General features: G+C 41.8%; 1 protein-coding gene across 1 annotated transcript; it reads right to left on the bottom strand.

Moving 5' to 3' along the window:
- Positions 1-970: 970 nt before the first annotated feature.
- On the bottom strand, positions 971-9,316 carry rflna (refilin A). Its single transcript, XM_049716701.2, has 4 exons — positions 9,115-9,316; positions 8,689-9,037; positions 3,257-3,366; positions 971-3,179 (listed from the first exon to the last, which is right to left on the bottom strand). The coding sequence occupies exons 2-4, from the start codon at positions 8,911-8,913 to the stop codon at positions 2,846-2,848; spliced, it is 669 nt and encodes a 222-aa protein (XP_049572658.1). The 5' UTR covers positions 8,914-9,037; positions 9,115-9,316; the 3' UTR covers positions 971-2,845.
- Positions 9,317-26,399: the final 17,083 nt, after the last annotated feature.

The following is a 26,399-nucleotide window of genomic DNA, read 5'->3' as shown; positions in this document are numbered from 1 at the left end:
TCCACATATACATCAGAAAACTATTTTACAATAACAAAATCAAGTGTTAGGAAGCACACACTTGAACTGACATGAAACCAGCAAAATGCTAACAAGTTCACATCCAACCAGCTTTTCACATCATCGTTCTTATAACATTTCAGTCACCATCGACACCTGGCTGTTCCCTGCAAAATCTTCGCTCTCATTTCCACAGCTCAATCTGATATGAATCTGAATTCAGACTTCTAAACTACCATCTCTTTAATCACAACGTACTGTTTCCTCGGTTAATCCTAGCATGCACCACTCGTGCGGCTTTCATACACACTTTGAGGCTTTTTTTTTTTTTTTTTCAAGCGACAGAACTGAAGAGTCTAAACATCAAGTGTGTACACATTTGTATAGAAATGAAAAATAACATTAGGACATTTGATTCACTTTATGCCACATTGATTGCAAACAAACTAGATGTCAGTCAAATATAAGTTTGACTATATGTTTGGCTTTGCTTGGTTTAGTAAGATCACAAACAGCAGGTCCAAAATTGCATGTTCATTTACTTTTAACTGCATGTGATGTGGGTTGGATCTATCTGCACATCCTACGTAACACCAAATTTAAATTTGGGAAAGCGCACTTGAAAACATGGTAGAGGCCAGCATTCGCTGTCAGAGTGCTGAAATAACTCTTACCCAAAAACAATGAGGCGTTTATGCAGTTTTGTCTTAGATGGTGTGGCATGACACCTTTCAGTTATTTAAACCAGTGGTCCCCAACCACCGAGCCGCGGACCGGTAGCGGTCCGTGGGTCACTTGGCACCGGGCCACCAAGCCGCACAGTTTTTGTTTTTTTTTTATTGACGATCAATTAATTCAGGTCAAGACGCTCGTCCCGGTCTCGTGACATGTTTCCCCAGTGGAGCCCGCAAAGCTAGCAAAAATGAGTAAGAATTTATTTTGAAAAATGTTTTTTTTAAAAAAAGAAAAAAAAAGGCGTTTCTCTCCCAATTACATCCGTCGGTTCAGGTAAGACGCTTATCTCGGTCACGTCAGTCAAGCCCGCGAAGCAAGCAAAAATGTTTGGAAGGCTTCTTCGTCAAGGAAAAAAAAAAGCCCAATGAGGAGACGGAAGAAGAGGCTACGACTTCTAAGAAAAGGAAAGCTGGATTTAAAAGAACATTTCTGGAGTCCTACTTAAAATATGGATTTATCGGCACCGGTGATTGACGCGCCAAGCCCACTCTGCATAAGTGGCGACAAGCTACCTAACGAGGCAATGAAGCCTTCAAAACTGCTTCGGCACATGAAGACCTTGCAAGCATCCTGCATTAAAAGACCACTTCGGGTGTCATTGTCTCCGATCACGTCTAGATGGGACCGGCTCGTTTCTGAGAAACAAGCTCCCACCAATTCAACATAACGGTGAGTTTTATTTTTGTCTTTTATTCTTGTTTTTATGCCTGTCGTATCATTTTATTTCATTGCATTTAAATATTTATTATAAATGTGTTATTTATTTATATAAATGTATTATTTATTTGTATAAAGGCCGGTCCGCGGAAATATTTCTGATACGTAACCGGTCCGTGGCTCAAAAAAGGTTGGGGACCACTGATTTAAACCATATATACAAGTTTCAGATTGACTTTCCTCAGCAGACAATGGTTTCTGGCTGCTGTTTTGCGCTAGCAATTCTGCACGCACAGGTTTGCACCTGCCATTCTGCGTTCACTGATCGTTTGGCAGATGCAATGGAGGGTGTGCATTGTTAGAACAGCTTCCACATTTGTTTACGACCAGTCAAGTCTGCACCAAATTTTGCATGTAAAAACCTTAAGAAAATAAAAATGAAGCCATCTATTCATACCGGTATTGACTGAGTTTTTGCATTAGGCAATGAAAAGAACTTGTCGACATGACATATTTTCTTAATCACCTGGTCATATCAGATCCTCTCACTTTCAATTTACCTTCAGCATTGCAGCAAGTGATTAATAACACATTTTCTAGGGCTTTCCGAATTTGCCACTTCCTGAATCTATTCTTAATGGTTCATAATTATGCAAGGGAGTATTAGACCACACTGTTATATGGCAATATAAAGTTCCACAATCAGCAACCAGTTTCTCTTAATAGACCGCCCATGCATTCATAGAATAAAACAAATATTTGTTGAAAACACTTACGAACTATTAAACTATTCAAATAAGCGTTTGCGGTCAGGTTAATTCTCTGATATATTTAACTGCACATAATGGTGCTGATTTTTTTTTTTTTTACTTTATTCTAGTGGGCTGTTTTTTCCCTCCTTTTTTCAGTGTGGCACTCATACTCCAGTGTATAATTGTAATGCATAAATAGGATGCCAGGTTACGATTAGGTATAGCTATAAATATGGTGAGAAAATGGTGTGATGAAGCCATGTGCAGCTTGTGTGGCTGCTAACTTACTTTGGTCCAATCGTTCAAACACACACACACACATCGAGATGCTTTTCATATATGGAAACGGAAACAAGTGCAATGAAGCTGGAACTTAGAAAAGCTGCACCAGCTCATGTAATTAAATCCTCAGCTCTTCGTCATGATATTTTCTCTCTGTAATCTCTTGCGTGACTCTTCTCACAGAAGTCAATTCCGCAGGAGCAAAGGTGTTGTGTCAGCTCTCGTTCTCCTTAAATAGTAAGACATTATTAGCCAATGAGGTTTTCAAAAACCACACCAGTACAAAGTTGAAAGATTTCCTCTGGGGTGAGATGAGAAAAATAAAAAAAAGTTAAGCCTCCAGTTATCTTGCGTGTTGCTCTTTTATGTTGTACTCAAGTCCTTGGCAAAAAAAAAAAAGAAGCATGTTGGGTGCAGGCCTACAGGTCCTCCGTGTAAATGATACAAGGACTTGACTCTTCGCTGGACTCCAGCCGCACTCTGGAGACGAACCAACGACGTGCAGCCGTGGCCTTATAGATGAGCGTGGTGCGGTAAATGTTCTTGGCGTGTTTTGGGTACACGATGGTGGTGGTCTGGTAGCTGACGGGCTTCTGCCGTGGCTCCAGGTACACTTGGGATTTGTAGCTCCTCCAGGTGCAGTTGGGCACCGCCACTACCGTCTCGCTATATGCAGTCACCGTGGGAACGGGGACACAGTAAACCCGGTTTTGGTAATGCTTGTCCGAGTCGTAACGGACCGCTGATGTGCACCTACAGGAGAAGTTACACTTGAGTACAGGATGATGACGACACATGTCATGTCATCTTTTTATTAGTACGTTGCTTACTTGACTTCTTGCTCTGGCTTTGGGTCAACTTCGATGCTCTCCCCATAGAAGACAGGATACATGCGGGTCCTGGGGTCCGTTCCTGTGTTGTTGAGCAGCAGGTAAGGTAGCTGGGAAAAGGAAGTATTACAGATCACAACCAGAAAGACTTTTGAGCAGATCTAAGAGCTGCTAACGAATAGAATTCCAGTAAAAGAGCTCAGCACGCTTGGGGGAGCTTGAGGAGAGCGAACAACCTCAATTAAAACCACTGCTGTTCTCACCATGTGAACTTTTCATTATAGACGGAAAAAGGGGTGGAACATTTCCACTAAATTCCCATGGGAAACAAAACTGAGGAATTTTGGTGTTGAAATATATAAAAAAAAAATATATTATAATATATTTAAGTTCCCTATTAAGAGCCAACCTTTGATTTGATTGTATTCTCATCCCATTAATTCTAGAAGGCTTCCTTTTCCCTTTTAGTTGTCAATACAGCTGAGCCAGAGAGAGTCGGCCCACACCTATATGGCAGTATGTGTTACAGATGTTGAGTCGACTCCACACAATATCATCTAAGAGCAGCTGGAGTGGAGATGGTGCTCATGTGAAGCGGTAAATACATATGGGAGGAGGTTAGGAGTTGCATCTCAGCAGCTGTGGCTACAGTATGTTTATAATGCTTTGTGCCCACATGGCCGCAAGCTCCAGACCAGACATGAAATTCCTCAAGACATTATGAAAGATTCCTGCACACAGTACAACCCCTGCATAGTTTGATCTCATGTAACCCGTCCTTTTTCATGACTATAAAAAAAAACTCAAGATGAAAAGCTCCCTTAAACTGGTATCACAACTCTACCATCTGTTTTCGATTGGTCAGTTTATGTTTTATGTTACATTCAAAATTACTAGATGGTGCTGGATGTGATTTAATCTCATATAGTTTGCTATTTTGTTAATTATTGTCTGCAAATTTTGCTATTTTGCGCAAAAATGTCACTTTCAGTCCCAACATGCGCTATCATTGAGCATATTTCCCAAAGATGACCTTTGACTATTTGCAAGGTTAAATAAATGTGTTACTGTAAGTAGCGTTCAAAAACTGGCATCATAGCATAGTGACTGCATAGTGACACGTGGCTTCTCGCTTTGTGCAGGCAGTTGTCAGTGAATGGGATATCGGCTCAAATGACCGAGTACGAACATGTACCGATTGAACTCACTTTGAAACTGCGGCGTCACAGATTATGCAGCCAGACTTGTGACGGACGGCCGTGTTTGCGTGCGGCTCTGGTAGGGCCATGTGAAGCGCGCGGTTGGCCGGCCCTCGCTCGGCTCTCGTCCTCTCACATTACAGTGGGAGGTGGTCACATGCTGCGGCTTGGACGCACATAAGCACACATGCCAGGACGGGGGACGGGGGACGGCGAGAAGAGGCCAAGGGCACGGCAGATCAGTGCCTCACGCTTGTCTTACCTTACCTTACGTTTGCAACAAGCAGCTGTGTTCCTCGGTCATGTGCACACTCAAGATTGAACCATCATCTCAGACAGAGGAGCAACTATCACGTTTGTTTGTTTTATTTATAGGAGTTGTACCACGGTGCCAGGTAGAACTGCAGTCTACTGCTGGGGAGTTGCAAGAACTTATTTAGGGGCAACAGTACGTGTGCCTTGTCTTAGTAAAAAGCTACTTTGCTGAGCTTAATCAAATGGACTGACATTTTCTTTGCCATTACTTTTGCGTATTACAAAGCTTTTGCAAAGCACTGATTGCACTGATTCGGTAGCTCCATATTGCCTTCTATTTGGATAACTTTGCGATGTCATTTGGCACTTAAAAGTGATGTCCTGTAATAGAATCCTATTTCTTGACAGTTTGTGAGTGAGAACAGGCCCAAAAGAATACTTGAACGAGTGAATTTTGGACTTGTTTAAAATATGGGGGAGGGATAAAACTACTAAAGTTATTTTTATACGGGGTCTATATGGCAGAATTTCACCTATGGTGGATGGGTCTGGAACATATTCCTTGCGATAAATGGCGGTTCACTGTACTTCTGTAATGTGTGCGCTCACCATCATCTGCAAAGTAAACACCTGACTGGATGTTAGGAGGCCTCCTTGAAGAAGCCCCAGTATGCACACAAAGACTCAACCCACCCTGAAAGAAGCACATTCATGCCCAGGAAAACAGTGCGCTGCTGACAAAGCCGCACAGTGTCCAAAGAACAACGCAGAGCCGCCGAGAGTCGACAAGCCAACTTAAACATTTCCCACCTGCCGCCTCGAGACATTTATGCGAACAAGCGGGGACACGACGATAACACTGGTGCTAGTCGCATCCCTGTCAAGTGGTGGACAGACAGACAGGCTGTCTGAGCATTTTGCCCATGTTGCATTTATAAATGAGGGGTCATCAAACGCTTTATGCAACAGCCTCTAACAAGCTCCCACACCTCAAAATAGAGCTCGGCGATTGTTCTTAGGTGGCATACAAAAACAACTCAAAAATAGATTTGGAAAGGTGGGTAAACATGAGCGCTTGAGTATACAAGGCTATCCCTCATTGCGCTATGACAAATGAACTCAGGCCCTGGTAGAAGGGAATGTTTTTTAGTGGAAAACTTTCCAAACTTTTAAGCCGGAGTACAAACAAGGATCAGGAATGGTCTTAAAAATGAAACCACAAAGCAGAAACAATCCAACAAGTTTGAAGCGCCAAAGGATTAGTGGATGTCTCTGTATGTGTGGGCGTCTCTCAGGCTAATGTCACAACACTCCCAGGATGCACAACAGCATTTCTGAAGCCTCCATTAGACTTTCTAAAAGCACATGAACCTGTACAGACATGTACTCCAGACAGACTTTGCGATCAGACGAGTTTAACCTGGCACGTCCATTTAATTGAAGATGCTTGGCTCCGGTAAAGTTGAGGCTGCAGTTGTCAAAGGGTCAGTTGCAAGGGTCACTGACCTCTTTGACACTGAGCGCTACTTCTTGGCTACTGATTAATGTGAATAGCTACCAGTTTTATACTCACCTCTAAAATAACACATTCGCTCAAATTACTTTTAAAATTGTGAGTGAGAAAGAATCAATCTCACTCACAATTAACATCAATACCAATGAATGGATGCATGGGTGGGTGGATGGATAAATCCCAGGCAGTGTTCACATATGATCACTTTGACAACATTCCTAGAAAATCACAATGTCCCATCACTGTTGGAATGTTTTTAGAACACACTACTCGTGTTCCTTTGCACCTCCTTGGTGGCCCCTGCATGACAATTTTTTTCTACAAGCTACCACAGCAATGCTTTAAAGTAATTACATAAAATGTTATTTTTGTCCTTTTATTAGTTTAAAGCAACACCAAAGGCATCTTTTTTCTCTCGTTCTGTTTTTCCTCACTGGCAGTGCTATGCTATTGACTGCGTGCGCCTGCAACAACTGTCCATGCATACACGTGGAGAGTTGCCACACATAGTTCCAGCCTGCGCAAATGTTTAAATTATTATACTTTTGAAGCAAAAGCTATTGTGTTGGCCAATTTTTGTTGTTGACATAGCTAAGTTAGCTGTTTTTTTCCCCAGCCCTATTATCATGTTACAAGATCTATCCAACTATTGCAGGAAATTCAATAAGATTGTGTAACTTCAGAGTTGTTTATATTTCATGAGTCTTTTTTTGAAGGAGCACATTCATACTTTTGGCAGCACGTTGGATTAGTGGTTAGCACGTCTAAATCAGAGGTTTGGGGTTCAAATCCAAACTTCATGTGGGGAGTTTGCTTAATCTCCAGTGCTTGCATGGGATTTCATCCTTTCACATCTACAAAAGTATGCAGGCTAGTAAGTTAAGAAGACTCAAGATTGTCCGTAGGTGTGATTGACTTTGTTTGCGTGTACTGTGATTGGCTGGTGACCAAGTGCGGGGTGAACAGTGCCTCTTGCCCAATGTCAGCCGAGACGTGAGTGTAATTAAGAAGCCAGAGTACCTAGAAGAAATCGAAAGCCAAAGAAACCCTTGAACCCATACCATAGCTGTATGACAAACGAGCAAAGTAATAAACAGAACATAGTGCTGCCCTAGACAAAATATTTTGGGCTCAATTTTCATGACCAGCAACAGAAGCGGATTAGACTCGATATTGGTCATTTCAGGGAGAAGCAAAGGCCAGGGGCTGGCAGAGGGAGAATTGCGGCGCTGTGGGAGTGGTTACAGCTGACTTCAACCATAGAGTTTAGTATCACAAAAATTATGTTTGACCAACTGCACAAGTATTTAATAGATGTAGTCCGAGCAGGTGTACGTTTTGACGGACTTTCTGCCACCAAATTGTCACTCTGCTGGGTGCATCTCCAAGGACGAATGCCCAGCTTGGCAAGGGAACAGTCTGCCATAAAGGCAAACACCTTGTGCTGGTACAAAAATCAGTATACGGCAGCATTTGCACCACGGCGCATGTGCAGTTTCCATGGGAATATGACCCTCGTGTCCAAGTTTGCTGATCATCCGTTTGCTGTTGATTACCTCAACTGCTGGAGCTGGTCACCAATGATTCACAAGGCACATATGTAAATCATATTCTATTCGCATTATAACTGAGTGCGAACTGAGTCCAGGTTGCGAGCCAAACTCTAATGAAGACAGACCTAACCGATCGGCAGCACCAAAAGACAGGAGACAACAATGGCAACGCTTTCTGCAAGTGATACACCATGTTATGAAACTGCGGGGGGGTCACTGGGTCTCACTTTAGATCTCCCATAAAACCAGTTAAGTCAGATGCAGTAAGTCATGCAGGCGTTTAACTTCTAAGGATTCCTGAGCCAGTGGCATCCTCAACATGAGAAGGGGGAGGTGTCAGATAGAGAGAGAGCTTCCAGATGGAAGCTCCGTTTCTGACTGGACAATCAAAGATGGTCAGTCATATGATGGATGATGATTTATTGGATGATGAGTTAATCCAGTGCGTTCAACTCATAAAAGTATCACACAATCCTGTCCACGTCATGATAGAAGGCATCAATCTTGTACAAAAGTGCAATTGAACAGCACAAACCTAACATACATAATCTAGTGGAGTTCAGAATAGAGATTGATTTACAGCAATTTAAAAGTTTAGCTCAGACTGACCAATAGGACGATGGGAAAATGCTGATGTAAACAAAGTCCCCGCAGTCTCTAATTGGAAATCTGATTGGTCTCGTTGCTTACAGTGTAATTTAAATTGGATTGGCCAGCACTACTGATTCTAAAGGCCCTATTGTGCATTTTAGCTACTGGAAACAGTGCAGCCAAGAAAAAAAGGACAGTTTGGAATGAAATGGATATAATTTCATGGAACATATTAGAATTTAATGTAGGTCAGAGAAAGCCTTGCTTGCCGTGACGGCTCACCGCTCATATAAACAGATGATGATGATGGCTGCATCTTACCAGTTTCCCCTCCCGAGTCACGTCCTTCTTCCAGGCCGATTGCTGCTGGTTCTCCACGGGGGTCGCGCAACTGCCGGAGCGCGGCTCGATGAGAGCGGGAGAAAGGGAGCAGAAGGGCGGACTTGGGCTGGGAGGCAGCCCCGAGTCTGGGCTGTCGAGCAGCCCTTCCCGGTTCTTTCCTTTGAGACTTTCATCCATCGCTTGCAAGTGAAGGTGCCCCACCATTTCTGGGGACGATTGCAGGCGAGAAAGGACGCAAAGTCGCACTTAAGAAAAAGGTTCCCCCACCCTCCTCTCCGAGCCCCTGCGTCGAATTGTATCAATCCGCGTCAATTTCTTCCAGGGACTTCTGCAAGAAGATGAGAAGTTACAGGAGGCGTCTACTTACTTTTCGCACAAATAAAAGTTAAGAAGATGAACTCTTACCTGTGGCGTTAAGTAGCCAAGCGAGCCGTCTACTAAACGCTCAAACTTGGCGACCGTGCAAATATTACATTGATACTAAAGCAAATGCCACACATATCGCTCGACACAACAACATAAAGGAGACGTGCGTCTGACGCAGGTCCGGAGGAAAGCTCCTCTGTGGGGCTCGTCACCGCTCACACTCAACTTTAGGCGTGCGCGTCACCGCGTGCGCGCGCGGGCGTGTGTCCACTATGATGAAAATCACTTCTATACATGGCCAGCAGGAGGTGCGCAGATGGTCCTTTCTCTGTTCAAGTAATCTGCAACGTCACCGTTTTCATCCTTTCCTCACTGCTTTTTTTGCTGCATGTTTGGCCACATAGTGAGGAAATAATTGAGCGCCTGAACAGGCAATGAAAGTATTTTTATTCGTGGAAGCAGTATCCAACTATTCCGTGGGAAGTTACGTAATTGATCCAAGACCGATTGAATTGCTAAATAATACGGCTTCGTCCATATATGCTTTCTCACTAGATGGCATTTACCTTATCATGCACTTCTTGTAACATTTTGGTTTGGTGATGTGTCTTGGCTCATCAGAAGAGGCTTACAGACGCAATTGCAGAACTCGGAAGCTAACTGAACATTTACTTTCTTTTTTTTTATTTGATGTGTGGCCAGGCACTCGGACCCGACGACAATTTGCCAAGAAAAACATACACCCGTCAATCATACGGCCGCTTATAGAGCCTTTCACTCTGCTATATTTTAAAAAAGGCTTCCTTTCTTTAAAACGTACATTATGAAACATGACTAAAAGAGTCACGCAGAAACATTTTATTGATGCACTTGATATAACATTTTCGCATTTGTATGCATTACGTTTGTCATTTTTAGCTGCCGATAAAAGCAACAGGAATAATCGCAAAACACTGTATACAGTTTGTTTGATGCAAAGAATTTGACATTGTAGGGTTAATGATGGCAATTTGGGATCGCTATTAAGATTGCCCTGTGTAGTGTTCATGAGAAGAAAAAAAAACATACAAATATAATTGGTGTGTGGGCACGCATGAGCGTGTGTGCGCGTGTGTAAGCAGCCCGCTAGTGTATTTCAGGAATGGGTGGAGGTGGGTGGGAACGCTGTGCATCCACAGCTTGCTGAATGAGTACGTAAATGTTTGACGCACGAACCGAGAAAGAATTGAATGCCTGTTGCCTCTTTCCTCCAAATCATGTTTGGCCTCTCTGTTGGTGCTCCTACAAACAGCAGCTTTGCCAAAAAGGAAACCAGAAGGAAAATAAGAGCCTTGGCTGTGTGCTTGCTGTGTTTGATTGTGTGTGTGATGGTCCAGCAGCTCTCCATGGTGATGAACACACAATTGCCAGGAAATCATGCGTGATGTTTGTTCACTTCTCATTACACGTGTGCAAGATATGGCCACCAAACCTTTTACCGAGCCCCCCTAATGTAAGGGAGGGTTATTGTTTGGGATTCACGTCAAGAAGTGGCAGAACGGGTGTGAGTAGAAGTGTTTTGGGGCCATCACGTGTCCGAAAGACACCAGCATGTTAATCCTCAGGCATTCAGGGAATTAAAGATGAGATCTGCTCCAGATTACCTAGACGAGACTGGAATACACATGTTGTGCATTGTGGGTTCAGTGGGTGTGTCTGTGGGTGTCCCAATTGCAGTTTTAATGAGAAAGAACGATAGTCGTAAAGACTTGCATAGAAAAAAATCACAGTATCCTCACTGAGTTGCAGGTTCTTACTTGCACGTCAATTATATTCACCATGAAACTGATTCTACTTTTTAATCTATTATGAACATCAACAGCAAAAGACAAAAACAACAATCAAATGAAAAATAAAACATCAAAACCATTTCTTTGCAGGAATTGTGCCACTGAATAATTGCATAGATATATGTATTGACTTTTACACTAATAATCCAGTTTGATCTACATTGAGTAAAATAGCACTGTCTTTTATTGTTAAAACACACCACTGAGGAGTATTATCATTACTTTCAAATGGCCCCCTGTTTTCACCATGCTTGTTTCCTCAGTTAATGCACTGTTACTGAAACCTTTAACCTTTTCCGTAATGGATTGTGGACGTGATAGATTGTGGAACAAACACTTTCCATTTGGCCAAGAGGCTGCCACCATTATGTAGGAGTTGATTGAAGAGTTCTGCAATCAGGATTGTGTTCTCGAGCACTCTGAGGTCCCACAAGACTTTCAGAGAAAGACACTGAGGAGGAGGGCAAGTTGTCTGCTGATGATTCATTTTTAGTGCCTCGTATTAGACCGTCACGCTCACCATAGCAGACACATGCAAAAACAAGTTATTAGAAATGCGCAAGCATGAGTTGGGAGTATTTGCAAGGAGAAACATGAGCGAGAGGAAGACGTTTTTTTTTTTGAGTGGGGGTCAAAGTGCTTTCTTGAGCTGTGCATGTGCTGTCTGGACTGACTCTCAATGTAAACAAACCGCAGAGAGGCTGGGGCTGGCAGGAAGGAAGGTTGTTTTGAGTCGGCAGGGACGTCAGCTGTGGTTTCCACACACAACCTTTCTCGTCAGACTCCCAGGAAATCGCTCTAAACGTCTCACAGAGAGGTGATCATTCTCCACTTTGCTTTTCACGCAATATACGCATCCAACACTGGACACTGGACCATGCACTCTACGACTTGGTTCAGGATTATGAGAATGTTTTTGACGGATGACAAAATAATTTAAAAAAAGTTCAAACATTACCTTTGTAAAGGCAGAATATTTGGTACGGCTCTTGTATTAGATACGATATTGCACAAGTGGTCATCATTTTGTCTGTTGTATGGTTTCCCTTTTTGTGAACCGGTTGTACAGACAGAAGCTGCAAATATGTCATATTGATCGATAAAATGTTTCCACTTTGGCTCAACTACTACTGTGTCAGCAGGATTACACAAAAGATAGTCACCACAAACTTTGTTGAGGGCTGGAGTATGGAGCATGGAAGGAACTAATAAACCTTGGGGCTGATCGCTGAAGAGGAAAAGATCCAGGAAAGTTTTTTTCTCCACGTTTATGAACGGAGGTCTGTCCAGACTAAAGAGTGATAAAATGGATTGTGGAACGCCGATAAACCACTCGTGCACATGCGCACTGTCACATATAGTATATAAATAAATATATTTTACCAATGGTAATTGTTTGGCCTTGGCATGGGTGTAACTAGATGGAGGAAGACAATTACTCGTAATTGCATGAACATTTATCGGCTTTATTGCCATATTTAAGACCTTTGTGCTAACAGCTCCTCCACAACACTTAACATGATATTTCACTTCCTCATAGCTTCTGTGAACAGTCAATCGTTAAACATGAAAATTGATTTTTTTTTTTTTTATAATGTGCCAAAACTAAACATTTGACAGATTATATTTACTGACGTGCTTGGGTGCACTGTCAGTCATTGCACAGTCCATCGATTTTTGTGGGAGCAAAAAAAAAAAATTGACTCACACCTATTTGTCAGATGGCTACAATGTGTCAGATGAATGACATTTTGTCATAGTAATAATAATCCCTCCATCCGTCCAGTTTCAACACCGCTTATCCTGTTAGTCCAGTGTCCAGTAACAGGGCACACATAGAGATGAGGATGTTACCTCCATCAAAACAAAGGTACATCACGAAGCAAGTAGCATTTTCCAATCAGTTTTTACCTCTTAACCCATTTTGAGCATATTTTACCACGCGAGTTCTTGCTGCTTTTATAGTGTGTGACGTATGCAAGATCATTTTTCTGCAACCAGGCACCTATTGATGTCAAACATTATGAAATGGTCTTTTATGGCATGCAAAAAAAAGATGTATAATAACCTCTAATGACTGCATATGTCATTTCAGAATTCCATTCAGAACAATGTACTTTTAAAATGAAATTCTACTCGATTCTCCTGAGAACGGTGTGGCTATTTTGAGTAACAGGGTGCAGCGGTTTCAACAGTTTTGACACAAAGAACCTGTGGCTATAGATACAATCTGTGCTTTGAGTTAGTGTATCGATTCCTGGTATTTATTGAAGGAACAATGTGGACAGTGGGCGGGGTCGAGTAGAGGAGCAAGCGGCTGAATGCAGGAAGAGGTCACAGTGGGGGTATTGGACAGAGAGATAAGAATTGTTTATCTTTCTTGTCCCATTCATCTCACTTCAAAGACGTTTGTATTGACATTAGAGAGAAAAGGGCCCTTTGTCTCATTCTCTGTGTTTTTTTGACAGTAAACAAATATCGCTCCTAACTGCAGCTTGGGCTACAAATTACTTTTAATGTAAGAGCAGTACTGCGATTGGCTGGCAAGCAGTTCAGAGTGTACCCCGCAGGCTCTAGCATGCCCGCTACCCTTGTGAGGATAAGCGCTTCAGATAATCGCAGCAGCGACAGGATTTTTTTTTTTCCACTTATACAGCAGATGACAATGTTTAAGTGTGCCATAATGAGATGCAAAAATGACGGAATAAAAAAGATTGAAGAAAGCATCCCAGGTTAATAATGCTGATATCAGACACTCCGTATAGTGTATTCACCAACTGCTTGTCCTCCAGAGCCCCGTCAAAGACCCTTTATATGCAAGTTTCAAATATCATGTACTTTTATTTACGTAATGCAACTTTGTTGACGCTACATAGTCTAAATGGGATTAACACAAATTTTTCTGAAGAAGTTGTAGGAGCACAAACGTTACAGCTATAAGCCTAGACGAACCAATCCAAAAAAAAAGCTGTTTCCATGTTGTTTTTTGTTGTGTTTTGTTTTTTGCTGAAAATTACAACACGGTATAACTTTACAGTATTACCTCCTATTTAAAATATCAAAATAAAACATACATAGCACTTTTCAGTCGGTTTGATGTGAAGCCAAACATTTGCACCACACTGCATTTACCTCCCATTTTCATTGAAAGTCACGACAAGTTCACCAGTTCATGACTTGACTCTTGCCAGTCTGACAGCACCTCGAAGCATTCTGCCATTAGGGAAGGTTTCCCGTGGTGCTTTGCGGTTTCTTTCTCGCCCCCAGGCATATCATAATGGCAAGCAAGGACCACCCGCGTCTGTTTTGCTCTGCATATTGTTAAAGGAATTCCCCTTGCTTCTCTTTGAGTGTAAAACACAAGAAAAAAAAAGAGACTTTTTCCTTTATTTTGAAAGGTTAGCAAGGATCATGGTCTGGAAGGAACTTGGTGCAGAACCAAGAGCTAAGAGCATGGGAAACTTACAATCTCCATAGAGGGAAGGAAAAAAATAAATCCAGAGCCCAGCCCAGAAGCTTCTCATGCAGGTGATGTGGCCCAACAATGCATCCCTATTTAAACTAAATAATCATCTGTCCACCACTTATCTTAGCTGGAGTCCATCCCATCTGACTTGGGGCAAGAGGCAGCCTCCAACATGAACTAATTATCTGTCAATCACAAGATGATTGTGAATGAGAGACTCAGTGGGAACGTGTCCCAGATAAGGTTGACTTAGGGTGGGATCCAGGAAAAGATTCAATAAGAATTTTTGGAAGTTTGGAAACATTTCGAGTTGAACGATTCACGTTATTTATGACTAGTCAGAATAACATTAGGGAATCAAGTCGTTTCATCAAATCATCAAGGTGAGGCTTGTTTTTGCTCTTCTCCACACACCCAATTTTCCATTTCAGTGAAGCATTAAGTCTTCAGTGAAGTGTTGACCTTTCACCTCACTGAGACGGACCACTTTTCCACCAGATGATGCTTCCTCACATGCTCTTTCTCTATTGTGTGTATGTGTGTGTGTGTGTGTGTGTGTGTGTGTGTGTGTGTGTGTGTGTGTGTGGTGGGAAAGGAGGATGCTTATTAGGAGACATCCGTTTGTCCATCTGTGTTTTTTGGCACTGAGGGAGCCTCAAAGCTCTTGTTTGGAACCCCATGTTTGTGTGTGGTGAGGACGCACTAGTTTGGCAAGAAACTGAAGCCCTGCTTTACATCTTGGACTGTCTGAAAAAGCCAAGACTGCCAAGTGAGAACATAAAAAGTAAAGAAATTCCCACCATATTTTCTTTTTCACTGTCCGCTCAAACATATATATATATATATATATAAACAATGTAACCAACTAGAAATAGTCATTGCGATTACTTAGTGTGTCAAACCATTCTGTTTTGCTCATGTCTTTAAAAAATCATTAATAAAACTTTGTGTTTTGTACTTATTTGTCAAAGTCTTGCTGACAGCAGCGCTTAATTTCTTGTACCACTGTCTGGCCTCAGGCCTCCCCAACCGACTCTCACACTCACACAAACACACATGCACACACACAAACACACACACACACACACACACACACACCTCTGAATGCTTTCTGCAGGTAAACACGCTATTTGGATACCCGTCTCGACCTGCACACACACACAGACACGCAAAAGACAACAAACACATAAAAGGCGGAAATGTGTCTTAGGGTGCCACACCACACACTTGCCTCGACGTGTTCTACAGAGTGAACATATAATCTCACACATATGCCAAAGAAAAAGAAGAAAAAAATGTACAATACACCTTTTCATTCACTTTATGAACCCCTCTCCTAACTTCTGGGAAGAATGCTCAAGATTGAAGATCATGTTTTAATCCCAGCAAATCGCAGTCCTGCAAAGGTGGACATGGCTTGTAAATCGCAAGCATTGTGCCATTGACTGCTCCAGAAACCTGCTGAGAGATATCAAAGTAAAATATGGTCATGCAGCATGTTCACGTATGTAACAGTAACAGTCCCAGCCTACACGTGACACCCACTATTCATTCACGCAGTCACCTCAGGAAAACAACTCGCAGCCTTCAAGTGAGTGCTTTTATCAATATTGTTGCATGGAAACAGCTTTATTATGACACATATATCATGTTAAAAATATATACCAGGGGAATGTGAATTTGGTCATCGTTGTCCGAAAAGGAGAACTTGAATATGCATGCATATTTCAAGGTTGCTGTTTGACAAGAATTATTTCACAAACTAAAAATAAACAGTTTATCAGTTTGTCTGCACTCTCAAATGCTTTGGGAACAGCAAAAAATGTCAGCTGGCATAGATTCCAGTTCACCCACGTGAAAACGGATGGATGGTTATAAGTTTGTGTCGTATTAGTATAACGATGAAGGTTCCTCTCATCTTGTAGTGTTATTTCACACTCTTAGCCAGAGAAGCTGCCCTGAAAGCAAATGCAATCATCCGGTAAAATATATGTTTTCCTTTGGCTTGAGGGTTCTTTCCTGAAAGCGGGTCAGTCAGTGCGTCCCACAGCTGCTGACAACCGTGCCCACTGAGACCCACTGTGGAAGCAACATATTCACACCATGCTTTTGAACTGGTGCTAATATCAGCCAGAGATGGGCTAAGCTTCCTCAGGAGCATTGCATAAACAGTTTTGAGTGAAGCACGCTAAATTAATGGGTAGTATGTCAAATACGTGACATTACTTGAGCAGCACAAAACCATCTGGTGCTAGAAGTAAAAAAAAAACGTCTGATATTGTGGAAATGTTAGGTTAGAACTTGATCCTTTGTTGCTCTGTCTAGACTCTAGACAGACTGTGATTACGTATTGTATTCATAAAGTGTCAATGCTTTTGTGGTCCATTTTGACGCAGGCTGGGAGTGACTATCATTGCTTCAATCTGCTTTTGGCAGCTGTGTCTGTTCAGCTGCGTGGTACTGGACTGCTGTCAAGTCCAAAACCCCTGTCCAAACCAACCACGCCGACCCCGAGTGACCCGCAATAACAAGCCACCAACGGCAGCACTGTCATAGCTGGCTGCAGCATTCAGTCTGAGAACAAGTCACATCCAACGATTAGGCCATATGTTGCTTATAAAGAGCTTCACCTTTACCTTTCGACTACTGGACCGTGTTGCTTTTGGCACGGTGGGATTTTGGAATTGATGTGCTGCGTTTGGCTGCACTGTGTGGATCATTTTCCCTCATCCAGTTAGTTACACAGACGGCTTTTATCCACCACTAAGCCAAAATACCACAAAGAAAATGATCCACGCAAGGTTCAAAGACTGTTTGAGTCTTATTATTAATATGCTTCCCTAGCACCATTGGGGAATGAATGAAAGTAAGTTTTGGTGTGAAAGATGACCTTTGTCTATGACCGATAAAAAGGGAAAGTAACACAAGCTGTATTGATATTTCCTCTCCTTGTGGTTACAATACCAAATCTGTCTGTCTGATGATGAAATATTGCGTGTGGGTTGCAACCAAAAAGCCGCTCCGGGCAGCTAATTGACAGATGGGGAGGGTTTGCATTGCTTCTTGGGATTTGAGATGAGATGTTTATGATAACAGCACATTCCCTCTGCCATCTATACACTGACAACACATCGTTTTAGTTGTTTACACACACACGCGCACACACACATGCACGCACACACACATGCACACACACACTTTAGTCCCCATTTAGTTACAGTGCAAATGCAAGTCCACATGGTTGCATATTTTGTCCATATGTTGATCTGTTCAGGGTTTTGGATAAGATAAATTGCATCTTCCTGAAACTTTGAACAGCGCAAGTCGTAGAATATAAAATGGATGGATGCAAAGTTTGTAATGCATATAAGAGAATGATAGTGTGAAAATTAATGATCATGACAACCTGTGTGACGCATTTCTTCAGTATTTTACTTTGAGTTACTGCTAAAGTTTTGTTTGGTCTCAAAACGAACACATTTTCACTTTTGTGCCAAGGCAAAACTAGTTAAGCATTTATGAATTTGGTAGACCGTGCGACCCCTTAATTAGCCTTAATTCAACTGCATGACCCTGGTGTATTTGAGTAGACTGCATACAGATTACATGAAAGTAGGTCTAAATTTTGGTGCAGGCAGAGCAGCGTCATTTTGGTGGATTTGATCGAGGCGCAGGCAGACAGATTGTGTGATGCATCTCATCATATTTCATTCATAACAATGAATGCAGAAGCAAACACTCAGCAACAATTCGCTAAGGTTAGAATTTGGAGTTTAACGAAATTACACCAAAGTCAAGGATCTTTTTAATCCACGACCCATTTACGATTTTTGGCCTCGGTGGAGGTATTTGCTATACTCATCTGTAAGAACTCTACTCAGTTCTATTCTTGTTGTGGTTGTACTTGGCACTGGAATGGGTAGCCAAAAATGTACTGTAAATTCTGTCCCTCTCGTTTTGCTAAATATTGTAACCAAACACCTCTAGGCATTATGCAGCGCGACTTTCTCACCAACATATATACCGGTCGAGGAGTGCCACTCAAAATAGCATTGCATTACAATGAGTGATGCTGCTAATTTTTGGTATTTGTAACCCATCTCAATTCAAAACCGATGTGATGCAATGCAGTTGTACACATTGCAATTGACTGAGCGTCTCCAGCCGTCTTCATACATTCTGTGTGCAGGAGGCGTGGCACTCCAGGCCACACCAGGAAGGAAGCGCTTTGTGTTTTGCATTTTCTCATTGATCACAGTGTGGGAAAGAATAAACCAAGGTTTTCCTTTTGATTCAACATATATCGTATATTCTTAGACCAGATTTCAAAGGCCATATTTCTCAGTAATGAATTTTGAATCAAGTGCTATCTGAGCCAGCTCTGTGCAGTGGATATTTTTCATTTTTCACATGTAGTAGCTTAAGGTGGGCGTTAACAAGACCGCTTCATTGGTAAACAGTCATAAAGAGAGTTTGGGATTGAGTTGCACAAACACAAATAGCTGACTATTGATAGCACAAATCAGTTTCCAGAGACACCAGTACCCCTTGAAAGTTTTTCCTGCGCCACACAGACCTTTGAATTTGTGTATTCTCATCGTCTTTGCATATTCCCTCCGCCTTAGTATATACGTATAGTTTGAGGAGAGTGGCGACTGCATGGTGGCATGCCCCCACGTAACCTCATCACACGAATCACGCAACAGAGTGCATTGTGGAGTCTCTGTTTCACAGTCAGGTGCCATTTTCATAGTGAGACATTAACTTGCAATTACCCCCCACAAACCACAGCGGGGGATGTGTAATTTAGCACTGCAATGATTGATTGGTCTGTTTATGTTTTACTTTGGCCTGACAGGAATCTCCCAAGTTCAAGTCTCAAACTTCTAGCAGATGGCCCAGGCAGTTCTTTGAAGAAAAACTGTAATTAACCTTTGCAGGAGAATAACAAACTGGAACAGAGGGACGCTGCGGCCTGACTGGGTCGCTTTGATGTGGTTTCTGTGTTTGCTCCATCATCCTCTGGATGGGGGCTTACTCTAGTGACCTAGATTGCCTAGGGTAGTGGTTCTTAACCTGGGTTCGATCGAACCCTAGGGGTTCGGTGAGTCGGTCTCAGGGGTTCAGCAGAGCCTTCCCCATGGAGGTCCAGACACACATGACTTTTCTTGTAAGTTTGTGATGACGCATGTCAGAAGTCATCTCTCAAAAGCAACAGCAGAAGTCACACTGATTTGCAAGTATGTATGTAATTTGTTGTGAGTTCATGCATTGTGTTGGTTTTGTGCTTTGAGCAAGGTGATGTTCATGCATGCCTCATTTTGTGGACCAGTAAAAACAACATATCTATGGCTTGGAAAAAAAACGTATTTCATTTCTCACTAAAGAGGGGTTCGGTGAATGCGCATATGAAACTGGTGGGGTTCGGTACCTCCGGCAAGGTTAAGAACCACTGGCCGAGGGACATGTCACACCCTGCGGGGCCACTGGTAAGCACTCTATTCTATAAGGAAAGATCAGGGAATTTATCTGGTAATTGACTATGGAGTTTGTTCTGGCTAGCTTTATTTGTACATATGAGATAGCCGTAAGATAACAGTGTGTTTAATAAGTGAACACAATTTGTTTTCTCAAAATTGAATGCGACATTCAAAATTCAAATATGTCTCCATATTTTTACAAGCCATCTCCGTTTTTCCTTTATAAATCAACTAGTATTTAGTGGTAAAAGAACTATAGTTTCTAATCGCCTCTATATATGGTTCCAGGAATGTTTCTGTCGAGGTGACCCAGGACAATATCTCTTTGGTCTTCTTCTGCCTCTCTTGTGAGGGCCAGCAGATGTCTGTTTGTTTTTGGTTTCCTGTGTGTGTGTGTCTCCTCTCACTTCCTCTTCAACAAAAGGCAACATGACCTTAGATATTTCAAGTATTCTAATGGATCCAAACTGTTCCATTGTCTCTGGTATGTGATAAACATACCAGACCAAAACTACGCTATGAAAAACATTCTCATATCATAATACTTGCAGTACAAAGCTTTACTGTCTTCACAGGGTACAGTGACTTGAGTTACAAACTCTTGGAAGGTTGAGAAATGCTAAAAAATTCCACAGGTGAACAGGTTAATTGGAAACATGTGAGCATCCCCACTCAGGCTCAGCTCTTCACAAAGGAGAATGGGACAACCTCATGAAAAACTGTGTAAGTGAATAGCATCACAGTTAGAGAACAATGTTTCTCAACATATAATTGCAAGGAATTTAGGCATTTCATATTCTATGCTCCTTAAATGATCAAAGGTTCCCTAAGAATCTGGAGAAATCTTTGCATAACAGCGCTAAGGTCGAAAACCAACAACGAATGCCCGTGACCTTTGATCCATGAGGTGGCACGGCATGGAAAATTAACATTGTGTGAAACAGATATCGCTTTATTCTGTCAAGCAACTGAAGTTTTATATCAAGCAAAGATGGAAAAGAATTGCTCCTACAAAGCTTCAAAAACTAGTGTCCCTAGTTCCCGTCTTAATGAGTGTTGTTAAAAGGAAACGTGATGCACACATGGCCCTGTTCTGGGTGTTTGGAATGTGTTGCAGGCCTCGTTTCCCAAATTAGTGAATATATTAAAAAAAAAAAAAAAAAAAAAAAAAACAATAAAACAAAATTTTCAGTCTCAGTTTGAACACTTGAATATAGGGTGAAATGATTTGCAAATCATTGTATTCTGTTTTAATTTACGGTTTACACACTTTTATTGAAATTGGGGTTTTGAAATGAACATGCATGTTCTTGGAATGTAGTAAGAAACCAAAGTGCCCTATAAAAAGCCTATGGGGAACATATGCAGCAATCAAACCTTTTCACTGTGAGGCAGACATTCTGAAGTTTGAATTTTGTATTATACACAATTAAAACTTATATTTGACAGCACAGTGTATAGTATAAGTTAAATAAAACAACATCTTTAATTTGAATGGAAATCAACATTGATAAAACTTTTATCGGGGTGCTGAAACATAAAGAGGTTGGAAACCATATATAATATATGACAATATACTATGATAGTCCAAACACTATTGAATATGTATAGTGTAAGTGATCAAAATGCTCGGAGTGAATGCTTTTTTTCCCTTTTTCATAATGTTTAGAATTTTTTTTCACTGTCGGTGATCATGATCTCGACCGCAAAATCACTGGCTGCATTAGTATCTGGGGAAAAAAAAAATCCAAACCATACAGCACTTGAGCCATGCCTGCAAAATAATCACTTTCTACCTGCAACATTTAAGTGCAATCTTCTCATGCCACATTATCCGGTGGGTTTTGCTTTAACTGCAAGTGTCAGATTAAAGACTGCCAACTCCAAAAGACTTCATCAAGCAGTGAGAGCTGGAGGCTATTTTGACTCTCAGAGGCTGCTTTTAATTTGTGAGATTTTTGTGGGAGCTCCATCACCAGCAGACTGGAGAAAATGCAGTGCTGGTTCTCTGCTCATTAGCCCTGTAGTGCCGGTTTCCACACGACGGCCTGAAATGCTGCAGTGCATTGCAGACACCTAAGCGCTCTAGATTGATGACTGCAGAGTGACTCACTGGATTTGTGCTTTAATTGTCTGAAGTTATCGTTACAGGTCAGATCAAGAAGCAGAGTGATTTTGTACAATATTTATCAGTGTTACATACATGTCGTTAAAATCAATCAGTCATTAACAAATACATGACTACTTTGTACTTCTGTCTTAACATGAAAGTACACTGTAGCGCAAATACGGCGTGACAAATTCTTGTGGAGTTGATGCTAAACAAACCGTCACCCCTGGTTTCTTTCCACTGGATCGTTGTGTTTCTTATTTAGTGCTGAGTGGTGCCTGAGAATTAAGATGCTAAACAACCTCTGCTTTGTGCTTTGTGACAACCCTTCTTGTCTAAGGATAATGTAAAAAAAAACACCCCACACTAACAGTACTAATTAGTGCACCGGAAAAAAAGGAACTATGGATTGTAGAACGCTGATTTAGATTAGACTGAATGTACGAAAGGGTGACGTTGTTTTCCCAAGATGTTATCTATCAGTAGTCTGACAGAGCTAGGGTATCCCCTCCCAAAGTCTCCATGTGCATTTTTAGCAGGCTGAAGGAACAATGTCGGCCTTGTGAGATCTTCCCATGAGACTTTTTTGAGAATGTGGCATTTCATTCAGACGGCTTCCTTTCACTGCTTTACAATGGAAATGGACTAAATGTGTCAACACGGTGCACAGGGTGCTGAAGAGGAAACACACATTAGCTTGGTTTTGATTTGTCCACAGTGAGCAGTAGTTGAAGGCATGGACAGACCGCTGCTACAGTATTTTCTGTATACAGCTGACATTTTGACTCAGTGGGCAGTTTCAACACCTCAACACCCAACCCAGTCGCTCTGTCACGCTTTGACTTCTGTGCCGCTACCGAAATGAACACATTTGGAACTCGGCTTGGTTTGTTTTTGTCTGTGTCTTGACTTCCAAGTAGTTTTATGCAATGTTTGGTTGGTTCAATGAAGGGTTTTTGTGGTAGTGTGGAGGCAAAGGTAGGTAAGCGTTAGTCACATTTGGTTGACGTTGGATTGGTGTATGTACACCTTTGACTTAAATTGTCAAGAAAGGTCAAGGATTCTAACCTCCGCTCCAAAACTGAAGTTCCCCTTGGCCACCCAGGTGTAATAGTGGTGCAATCAAACCTTCCTAGGCCCTGCTAAGAGCAAAAAGCAACAATAGCCAATGTGATTAACTTGAGGTAGAATTATAAGGGAAGTGTGAATGCAAGTGAGAGCTGAAGGCGGCCAGCACAGGCTCAGACTCCAAGAAAGAGACAGGGGGTGCCCTTTTGCATGCACTCTGCTCTTTTTATAACTCCATGCTGGTTCAAGGAAGCTGGCTCCTGCACAGAGGTCTATTACCAAAATGAGTGTGATGTGTGTGAGTTTACATCAGGCAGTAAGTAGTGTGAGTTCAGCCCTTGTTATGATAGTGGGACCGTCAGGACCAGACAGGTTACAGCGTCGGAGATCATGTGTAACTGAAGTTGTAGATGCTGCTGCATCACTGTCTGTAAATGCTCTTTGCTTGATTCTGGGTGGCTTGCATGCAGGCTAAGTGTCAGGTTATTGAGGAATAGAGATTTCAAAAGCATTGCATTTCAACAGTAGTGGTGCGACTGTGCTCGCTCCCCCAAAGTGGATAAGTTGATTTTTATCAGGTCACTTAAAGCAAAGGACATGTAGACATAACGTTGACATACTGATGAAATTGACGATGCATTAGTAGAATCTTGCTTCCGTTGGCAATCATATTTTTGCAACAATGTGGATTGTTCCTTCAGTTGCGCACCACATTCTAATGGAATTGTGTTGCTGTTAAACAGTGGTGTCAAATTCAGTTTCAGAAAGTCAAAACCCCGCCACAGTTTGGCTTTAACCACAGGTGCTTCTACTCAATTGGCAGGTAAACAAGCTTTGGGAGTTCACCTCTGGTCTGAAATGACCTTTGCTGTCTAAAGACCACCAACTTGACATCATAGGGGAGGTTGATCATAACTCCCCCAGGAAGCATTGTTCTGCCCAATACAAATTAGCACTTTATACAGGAGTTTGCAAGATTAGATTATCCAATTCTATTAAAAGTATGATTAAAGGTAAAAGTCATTGACATTTATTTGGATTATTGTTTAGGTACTTTTCTGAATGAAACATTAGAATCCCAAATCTTGACAGGAGCTCCATCTTAATTTATGTAGGTGATATGCAGACATTCAGTGCTGTTTTAATATTTAGTTTATGTAGTAAGATACATTTGGGCAACAAAACACTTGCGAGTCATACGTTCCAATGCTTTTGTTCACATTGTCTCCAACAGCAGGACTTATCTTGTGCGCCATTAAGTACCTGGAAAAAACATATGGAAATGCTAATGTCTTCTCATTTTCATATTTTGATAGCAAGCGTATATTCATTTGGTCTAGAGCAAATACAAAGGCCTCAATAGTTTAAAACCTTTGGAGGGGGCGTACTGTAGCCTACAAACAATTCCCTTGTCCGCCTCTCTTTAAAAGTTGTGTGGTTAGTATCACGTGCAGAAAGTGACTAAGAATGCATTAAGGGACCATATATATACTTGTTAAGTGTTAAATATATATATACAGCAGGTTAAAAGAATAAGTTGCTGTATTTTTTGCCTTCTGGCCTGCTTGCCAGGTTGTGCCCTGTAGCGAGGCAAGTTCCCACCTGAGCAGTTATTCCGCTATGTACAATAACACGCAATTTAATTTATGGCTGAAAGGCTCAGTTGTAATCAAATGGAATTTTCCTTAAAGTGATGACAGTTTTAGTTGAAAACAAGCATGTCAAGTCATTTAGAGGCCAAGGGGTGATATACGTATGCTGTCGCAATTCCCACTCACGTGGCTTGTAAAAAACGATGAGAAATAAAAATACCATGTTCCATTAATGCCATTTTCAGTGCTCTGAACTGATGAAAAAGCTGTTGCTAAATCAATGCATGTTTAAAGTTTGGATTGTGAACAACAGCATAGTGTGAAACACAATCGTCATTATCATCTGTTAACGGTGGATGATAAACAGAGTTTAACACTGCACTGTTAACCACAGTGAGTTTCAACAAACATTCAGTTCTCACACTCATTTCCACCAAATTGAGCAGCAAGCATGCAAATAAAACGTAACTGCAGCTTTTTACTATTGTGAATGAATGGAAGAGTATAAAGATGGAAAGATACAATAAGATACAGCAATATACGGGATGTCTCTCATTAATTCCTACCTGAAAGAATAAAATGCCAAAGAGACCGTGGACAATGCAAATCTTTATTTACCATATTTGTTAGGTTACATTGCGATTTGACAGTTGTTAAATCCTGTCGCAGACAACCAAATGAATCTGCGGTTCTTATGAGTGGAGATAAGGTGGATGGTTACTGGCAAAGATCCATTGTTGGTCCCCATTTTGACAGGCCGCTGTTGGTGGTCTGAGCAGGACTCGGGTTCTGTATCATTCATGTTGACCCACTAAGTCAGCGCACCCTTTCAACCCACGAGCTAACATTGCGGCAGAAACAGCCCCCACCGTTGACCATCAATCACCTGTCTGACAGCAACAACAACAACCGTGAATGGCCAAACCAACTCGTCCTGTCTTCACAGACACCTCATCTCTCTATTTGTGTCTTTTTGCATCTCCTTTTCCAGAATCACTCATTGCAATCATGCCTTTTCTCTTCATCACGCACTTCTCATGTGCCACTGTGTGTGTATATTGGGAATCCGTAGCATGACTTTACTGAAACAGAATCCTCAGAAGAGGACCGGGGAGAGGTTTATGGTAGGTCACGGTGGGCCCACCTTAAGAGTCTGGCTCCAGCACAAACAGACACGTATCTGTTTTGATCATGTGCCGCCACTGCTGCTCCGTCCGTTGCCCTCCAAGAACTCGCTACATTATGTAAGGACCACACGTTGGGCCCGACCCAGTGCAGTAGTTCTGTCTGTAGGTGTGACAATCTTGTGATGGCAGGTCATTGAGATGGTGGTGGGCATTTGGAGCCATGCTTGGAAGGTGACTCCTGGTGCCAGTGTTGGATTTCAAACTCAACCTACAAAGAGAGAAGCCATGCGCTGAAGCTGTCAGACCAGTGAGAGAGATAAGAGGGTGATGGAAAGGGCTTGAAAAGAAAACAGAGAAAGAAAGAAGCTCACACTTGATAAACCCCCCTGCTGTTAGTATTCATGCTGAAAACTAATGTCTTTCATCAGAGAACCCAGTCGTCATCACCAGTAACAGCCCATAAAAAAAGACATTCCCCCTTTTTTGACTAGCAGGTAGTAGTTTGCAATATACTTACAGTAACTACTCGCAAGTACCCGCCAGTGTACTGTAGTGCTGCAAGATTTTAATTGATTTTATTACACACTTGACTTTATCCATTTTTTTTTGCACACAACAAAGGATTCTATAAAAACATACATCGAAAAGGGGG

This window comes from Syngnathus scovelli, chromosome 3 (assembly GCF_024217435.2).
Source record: "Syngnathus scovelli strain Florida chromosome 3, RoL_Ssco_1.2, whole genome shotgun sequence".
NCBI classification, from domain to species: domain Eukaryota; kingdom Metazoa; phylum Chordata; class Actinopteri; order Syngnathiformes; family Syngnathidae; genus Syngnathus; species Syngnathus scovelli.
Note: the sequence above shows the minus strand (reverse complement) of the source record. Positions and strands in the feature narration are given on the sequence as shown.